The sequence below is a fragment of the Oncorhynchus mykiss genome, chromosome 12 (genome assembly GCF_057628025.1).
Source record: "Oncorhynchus mykiss isolate SJ-2025 chromosome 12, ASM5762802v1, whole genome shotgun sequence".
NCBI lineage: Eukaryota > Metazoa > Chordata > Actinopteri > Salmoniformes > Salmonidae > Oncorhynchus > Oncorhynchus mykiss.
Window position 1 is genome coordinate 7,067,501 of NC_143033.1, and position 8,623 is coordinate 7,076,123.

The 8,623-nt window shown below is 41.3% G+C and overlaps 1 protein-coding gene across 2 annotated transcripts in view; it reads left to right on the forward strand.

Annotated features, from left to right (window-relative positions):
- The window catches only part of nars1 (asparaginyl-tRNA synthetase 1), a 22,973-nt gene extending 17,310 nt beyond the window's left edge, over positions 1-5,663 (forward strand). For both annotated transcript variants that reach the window (XR_016484790.1, XM_036936720.2), the window contains exons 14-15: positions 2,445-2,576; positions 4,712-5,663. Coding sequence is in view for 1 of the 2 variants with exons in the window: in XM_036936720.2 (XP_036792615.1) it covers positions 2,445-2,576; positions 4,712-4,843 (264 nt within the window). In the remaining variant the exon portion in view is untranslated. The remainder of the gene's footprint in view (positions 1-2,444; positions 2,577-4,711) is intronic.
- The last annotated feature ends 2,960 nt before the right edge of the window (positions 5,664-8,623 follow it).

Consider the following 8,623-nt stretch of genomic DNA (forward strand, 5'->3'; position numbering starts at 1 on the left):
AACCGCCCCGTCTCCCCTCCCTTCCATTTTAGATCCATAGGTAACCGCCCCGTCTCCCCTCCTTTCCATTTTAGATCCATAGGTAACCATAGGTAACCACCCCGTCTCCCCTCCCTTCCATTTTAGATCCATAGGTAATCATAGGTAACCACCCCGTCTCCCCTCCCTTCCATTTTAGATCCATAGGTAACCACCCCGTCTCCCCTCCCTTCCATTTTAGATCCATAGGTAACCATAGGTAACCACCCCGTCTCCCCTCCCTTCCATTTTAGATCCATAGGTAACCATAGGTAACCACCCCGTCTCCCCTCCTTTCCATTTTAGATCCATGGGTAACCATAGGTAACCACCCCGTCTCCCCTCCCTGCCATTTTAGATCCATAGGTAACCATAGGTAACCGCCCCGTCTCCCCTGGATCCCTTTCCACCAGAGCTGATCTGAATCACATTCTGGGTTTCCTTCTACCTCTACTTCACACGTTTTTTTGTAGTCACCCTCCTTTCAGTTTTACAGGTGACACGTCCATCTGCAGACCAACTATTTGATCTCAGTCAATTTCACGGAGGGCATTTAGATCTTCTTTGAGTTAATGTCTGCGGCCCCGGAGATGAGTCTCCCAAACTCGGTCCTGGGGACCCCAAACTCGGCCCTGGGCACCCCAAACTCGGTCCTGGGCACCCCAAGCTAGGTCCTGGGGACCCCAAACTCGGTCCTGGGGACCCCAAGCTAGAGCGGCGTTTGTCATCCTTAAATTTCAGGTCTTCTCACTAAAACTTATGTAAGCATCCGAACGGTTTGGTCTACAAACTATTATGACCTATTATTATGACCCCCCTCCCACCTACTTAAACACGATGGTGTACTAAGTTTGGCTCTACGACCCCTCACAAGCCTCGTAAGACTCCTCTGAAGGTAGCCGGGTACCAGTTTTAAGATGAGGGGAAGTATACAGGGTATACAGGAAAATATTCAGATTCCTTGTTGTTACATTACAGCCTTATTCTAAAATGGATTTAAAAAAAAAATGTTCATCAGTCTACACACCCCATAATGACAAAACAAAAAGTTTTTATACTATGCTATTACTGTATATTCTTGTAATGAATAAGATTATATGGACAGACATCAGCACTGCGTCTCCGAAAGACGTTTTGAATATGGGCCCTAAAAAAACTACACCTGAATACCTCTGTATTATAGGATTAATATGATCCTCTCCAGTGAAATAACTGTTATTGTCCCTGCTCCTCTCTCCAGTGAAATAACTGTTGTTGTCCCTGCTCCTCTCTCCAGTGAAATAACTGTTGTTGTCCCTGCTCCTCTCTCCAGTAAAATAACTGTTATTGTCCCAGCTACTCCTCTCTCCAGTGAAATAACTGTTATTGTCCCTGCTCCTCTCTCCAGTGAAATAACTGTTGTTGTCCCTGCTCCTCTCTCCAGTGAAATAACTGTTGTTGTCCCTGCTCCTCTCTCCAGTGAAATAACTGTTGTTGTCCCTGCTCCTCTCTCCAGTAAAATAACTGTTATTGTCCCAGCTACTCCTCTCTCCAGTGAAATAACTGTTATTGTCCCTGCTCCTCTCTCCAGTGAAATAACTGTTATTGTCCCAGCTACTCCTCTCTCCAGTGAAATAACTGTTATTGTCCCAGCTACTCCTCTCTCCAGTGAAATAACTTGTTGTCCCTGCTCCTCTCTCCAGTGAAATAACTGTTATTGTCCCAGCTACTCCTCTCTCCAGTGAAATAACTTATTGTTGTCCCCACTGCTGCTCCTCCCTCCAGTGAAATAACTTATTGTTGTCCCTGCTCCTCTCTCCAGTGAAATAACTGTTATTGTCTCAGCTGCTCCTCTCTCCAGTGAAATAACTGTTATTGTCTCAGCTGCTCCTCTCTCCAGTGAAATGACTTATTGTTGTCCCTGCTCCTCTCTCCAGTGAAATAACTGTTATTGTCCCAGCTATTCCTCTCTCCAGTGAAATCATTGTTATTGTCTCAGCTGCTCCTCTCTCCAGTGAAATAACTGTTATTGTCTCAGCTGCTCCTCTCTCCAGTGAAATAACTTATTGTTGTCCCTGCTCCTCTCTCCAGTGAAATAACTGTTATTGTCCCAGCTATTCCTCTCTCCAGTGAAATCATTGTTATTGTCTCAGCTGCTCCTCTCTCCAGTGAAATAACTGTTATTGTTGTCCCCACTGCTGCTCCTCCCTCCAGTGAAATAACTGTTATTGTTGTCCCTGCTCCTCCCTCCAGTGAAATAACTGTTATTGTTGTCCCTGCTCCTCCCTCCAGTGAAATAACTTATTGTTGTCCCTGCTCCTCTCTCCAGTGAAATAACTGTTATTGTCTCAGCTACTCCTCTCTCCAGTGAAATCATTGTTATTGTCTCAGCTGCTCCCCTCTCCAGTGAAATAACTTATTGTTGTCCCTACCGCTGTTCTCCCCAGGTGGATGTGCTGATGCCTAACGTTGGAGAGATAGTTGGAGGGTCTATGAGGATCTGGGATGCTGAGGAACTGCTGGAGGGATACAAGAGGGAGGGCATTGACCCAACCCCTTACTACTGGTACACTGACCAGGTACGTACATCTACCCCTTACTACTGGTACACTGACTAGGTATTTACCCCTTACTACTGGTACACTGACTAGGTATCTACCCCTTACTACTGGTACACTGACTAGGTATCTACCCCTTACTACTGGTACACTGACCAGGTACCTATAACCCCCTGGTATAGGGTGGAAAGAGTACTGAAAGTAGCTCATATAAAACTGTGAGAGACGGAATCTAAAACAAAAATCCAAAAAATCACATTGTATGATTTTTAAGTAATTAATTTGCATTTTATTGCATGACATAAGTATTTGATCACCTACCAACCAGTAACCACACCTACCAACCAGTAACCACACATACCAACCAGTAACCACACCTACCAACCAGTAACCACACCTACCAACCAGTAACCACACCTACCAACCAGTAACCACACCTACCAACCACTAACCACACCTACCAACCAGTAACCACACCTACCAACCAGTAACCACACCTACCAACCAGTAACCACACCTACCAACCAGTAACCACACTGTGTGTATAAATTGGCCCACAAAACACCTTTACAGCGTTCAATTTACAGCACTTCACTTTTTTTATTCTCATTTGTTTTCTTTTTCCAAATGTTGTTACATTACAGACTTATTCTAAAATGGATAAAAAATAAAAACTATTGACAAATCTACACACAACCGTAATGACAAAGCGAAAACAGGTTTTTCGCTTTTGCCATGAGACTCTAAATTGAGCTCCGGTGTTTCTATTGATCATCCTAGAGCTGGTTCTACAACTTGGACTCCACCTGAGGTAAATTCAATTGATTGGATATTATTTGGAAAGGAACACACCTGTCTATATAAAGGTCCCACAGTTGACAGTGCATGTCAGAGCAAAAACCAAGCCGTGGGGTTGAAGGAATTGTCCTTACAGCGCTGAGACTAGATTATGTCGAGGTACAGATCTGGGTGTCCGTAAAATGTCTGCAGCATTGAAGGTCCCCAAGATCAGTGGCCTCCATCAATCTTAAATGGAAGAAGTTTGGAACCACCAAGACTGGTCTTAGAGCTGGCATCCAGCCAAACTGAACAATCGGGGGAGAAGAGCCTTGGTCAGGGAGGTGACCAAGAACCTGATGGTCACTCTGACCGAGCTCCAGAGTTCCTCTGTGGAGATGGGAGAACCTTCCAGAAGTACAACCGTCTCTGCAGCACTCCACCAATCAGGCCTTTATGGTAGAGTGGCCAGACGGAAGCCACTCCTCAGTAAAAGGCACATGACAACCTTCGAGTTTGCCAAAAGTCACCTAAAGGACTCTGACTATGAGAAACATGATTCTCTGGTGTGATGAAAACAACATTGAACTCCCTGGCCTGAATGCCAAGCGTCACATCTGGAGGAAACCTCCACAGGAAAGGAAGACCCAGAGTTACCTCTGCTTTAGCGGTTACGTTCATTAGAGTTACCAGCCTCAGAAATTGCAGAAATTACCCAAATCAATGCTTCATAGATTTCAAGTAACAGACACATCTCAACATCAACTGTTCAGAGGAGACTGCGTGAATCAGTCCTTCATGGCCAAATTGCTGCAAAGAAACCACTACTAAAGGACAAAAATAATAATAAGAGGAGACTTTCTTGTGCCAAGAAACATGAGCAATGGACATTACTGGTGGAAATCTGTCCTTTGGACCAAATTTGAGATTTTTTGGTTCCAACCGTCTTGTCTTTGTGAGACGCAGAGTAGGTGAACGGATGATCTCTACACGTGTGGTTCCCACCGTGAAGCATGGAAGAGGAGGTGTGATGGTGCTTTGCTGGTGACACTGTCTGTGATTTATTTAGAATTCAAGGCACACTTAACCAGGCATGGCTACCACAGCATTCTGCAGGGATACGCCATCCCATCTGGTTTGCGCTTAGGAAATAATACAATATGAGACGTGCTTCACAAATCTGATTTTGGCACGGCTTAGAATGCCTCTTGGAATGCGTCATCGACGCTGTCAGTTTCATAATGTCATATATATATAATCATTGTAATGGACCTATCCACTAGTTCTTCTGTTGCACCTGATCACATCCCCTCACACACAAAACTGTTGAGAATAGTTTGTGATGGTATAGTTACTAACGTTAACGTTGTGTCTTCCAGAGGAAGTATGGTACCTGTCCCCACGGTGGCTACGGGCTCGGCCTGGAGAGGTTCCTAACCTGGCTGCTGAACAGACACCACATCAGAGACGTGTGCCTCTACCCTCGCTTCATCCAACGCTGTCGACCCTAAACTAAACAACTACCCTGGCCCCCTCTGTCTGCAGCTAGATGGCACTGCAACAGACCCAAGGGTACGTCCCAAATGGCTACTTTTATATATAGTGCACTTCTTTTGATCAGGGTTCATATTAGTCTGGTAAAAAAAAAGAAAAGAAAAAAAAGTAGTGCACTACTTAGGGTGCCATTTGGGACGAAGCCCCATTATCCTATTAAACTGCAGGAAACCAACTTACAACGCTTGAGAACCAAGACGAGATCACTTAATCATCACTTAATTAATCAAATCACATTTTTATTTTGTCACATACAAATGTTTAGGTAGATGTTATTACGGGTGTATCGAAATCCTTGTGTTTCTAATCTCTTATTAACAACGCAGTAGTATCTATTAATATATATATATAGTATCTATTAATATATATATATATATATAGTATCTATTAATATATATATTAATATATATATAGTATCTATTAATATATATATAGTATCTATTAATATATATATATATATAGTAGCTATTAATATATATATATATATATATATATATAGTATCTATTAATATATATATATATATATTAATAGATACTATATATATATATATATTAATATATATATAGTATATATTAATTCACAAGCTAAAAGTAAAATAATGGAATGTATCAATTAGGATGAGGATTATTTCAGGATACGAGACACAAATCTGCCAATTTTAAGGGTTTGAAATGTTATGGTGTTTTTTTTTGTTGTTGTTGTTGACAACTTGCAATTCATGCTGTCCAGCAAATCCAATATGTCTGCCAATAAATGTCTACTGTATGTGCTACTAAGATGATGCTGTTCGATGTTTTTTCTGTGTGGAGTTCATTATTCCTGGGTCCCAATTGATACTCTATAACCTAATATAGTAGGCCCATGACTAAAGTGATGAGGATGTGCGACAAAGTCAGTCAATCAACATTTAGGTCATGTTTGCTCCCGAGTGGCACAGCGGTCTAAGGCACTATATCTCAGTGTCACTACAGACCACCCTGGTTTGAATCCAGGCTGTATCACCACCAGACCGTCATTGGCCCAGCGCCGTCCGGGATTGGCAGGTGTAATATCCTGAAATAATTATTAAAGTTCTGCTTTCAATATGATTTAAAACAAGTGTTTATCCTATCCGGGTTTTTAGGCTTAGCCCAATATTGGACTAAATGAGCCTAAAGTTGCTCCTTTACAGTCCAAGTACCAAGTAGCGTGTTATGTTTTGAAAGGTTGAATTGTCTCTGGAAGCCAGAACAACCAAATACTCCACACATTCTCAATTGCAGTACGATTCTAGAAACATAAAATCCCTCTGCTTTCATATCAAAATAATTTTTACAAACGCGAAATACACACTTTACGCTTGTGTTTTTTTTTTACAGCCCACAGTATTTTCAGTGACGAGGCGTTGTGTGTTAACGGGCGCCTGACTGACAAAGTGGGGGTGCAATGTTTTCTGTTTTCTTCTTCTCGCTCCTGCAATTGTACTCTGTACACAACGCAAACCATCGACACGAACTCCAACTTGTAGCACCAGTCATGGAGATGTATTCTGATAGGAACCGCATACAATTGCACGCAATGCAATGCACGGCACATTATCCAACTTTTCACTCGGGCATTTACGAAACCAAAAAAGCTCTGCTCTCACGCGCGCTGCACCATACAACTCCGTACTCTGGTTTGGTTCAACGTAGTTACCAAAAATAATACACAATATTTCATGTACCGGTTAGAAACGGCACAAAATTGCACGTCATGCAATGCACGGCTCATCATCAAACTCTGCACTGAACAAAATATACGAAACCCCCCCCACTCACCAGAAACAGTAAGTTGTTAGCTAGCATTAGCTGGAATGCTCTACAACACAAAATGTGTCTTATTTGTGATGTTCGAATAATATTTACAAACAAATTGATATAAATTGTACATTCAAATCATCACTTAATAGTATAAAAATCATTTTTGATGTACAGTGCTTTGCAACCAACAATTTACCGCTGGTTTGGTGCTTGTTCACTGGGACGATTCTAACTGAAACATCCCCCCTCGTAAGCAAGCTACGCAAACCAGCCAATAAGATGTCATGTCGATTGGGTGAAGGCAAGACAACTAAAACCAAAAACCCATGGGCTTAGTAAGGATCCGACCCTTTAAAAAAAAAAAATCCTAAAATGACATACCCAAATCTAACTGCCTGTAACTCAGACCCTGAAGCAAGGATATGCATGTTATTGGTACCATTTGAAAGGAAACACTTTGAAGTTTGTGGAAATGTGAAACAAATGTAGGAGAATATAACAATAGAAATGGTAAAAGATAATACTAAGAAGAAAAAAAAACGTTATTTTTGTATTTTTTTTGTACTATCATCTTTGCAAGAGAAAGGCCATCATGTATTATTCCAGCCCAGCTGCAATTTAGACTTTGGCCACTAGATGGCAGCAGTATGTGCAACGTTTTAGAACGTTTTAGACGTTCCAATGAACCATTGCATTTCTGTTCAAATTGTTGTCTTTTAGACTGCCCAAATGTGTCTAATTTGTTTATGAATAACTTTTCATGTTCAAAACTGCACTATCCTCAAACAAGCAATATTTCACTGTAATAGCTACTGTAAATCGGACAGTGCAATTAGATTACCAATTTAATTTAAGCTTTCTGCCAATATCAGATATGTCTGTCTGGTGTCTTGTTTTGCACGCTTTGTACAAAATAATACAATTCAGTACTACGGAATATTTCTTAACGTAGCTCTTTATTAGCTAGCTACAACTTGCATGTTCACGTATCTCTGACCATGATCAACTGACCATGACCTAACCATCTGGGTGGTCTTAACCAATCATAGCACAGTATGATACGGTGGTAAAATGCATCCAATTATAATTCAGTATGTTTACACATATGAATATTACATCTGAGAAATGTTCTTGTTACGTATAACCTCATGCTAATCGCATTAGCCTACGTTATCTCAACTGTCCCGTGGATGGGACACCGATCCGTGGATGGGACACCTGTCCCGTTAGCTCAACTGTCACGTGGATGGGACAACTGTCCCGTTAGCTCAACTGTCCCGTGGATGGGACAACTGTCCCGTTAGCTCAACTGTCCCGTGGATGGGACAACTGTCCCGTTAGCTCAACTGTCCCGTGGATGGGACAACTGTCCCGTTAGCTCAACTGTCCCGTGGATGGGACAACTGTCCCGAAGAAGCTCTTAACAAAGTGGAAAGGGGAATCCCTAATATAACCCTGTTACACAATTCAACACTCTTTTTTCACAGGGGCAATTCATATTTATGAACAGAATACAATTCATTTCTTTTAGCTTCTGCCACAATAAATTATATTTTGTAAAATTATTATATGTTTAGAACACAAGGCCAGAAAAAAATGTGCGCATTTATCTAGGCCTATATGCCAGCAGTGCGTTACAATGCAGTGTGTTAATATTTTATTTCCCGAGCCCTTATCACAGTCAAGACACAACTCTTTTGTAGTTAAAAAAAACAACAACAATGTAATATAACAGAATAAATTGGAACAATATTTTTCCAAGTGAAATAAAGTTGGCAATGGTAAGTGACGCTCATCTCGCGTCTGGAACAGTTATTGTCAGTGATCATTTGAAATGGGTCTCCATTTGACGTGTTTAAAGATAATTTATTCAGGGTTACAAACCAAAACCAGTCACTCCTATATACATATTTTAGTTTATTTTGCCTGTTTTGTAATTTTCTATATTGATATTT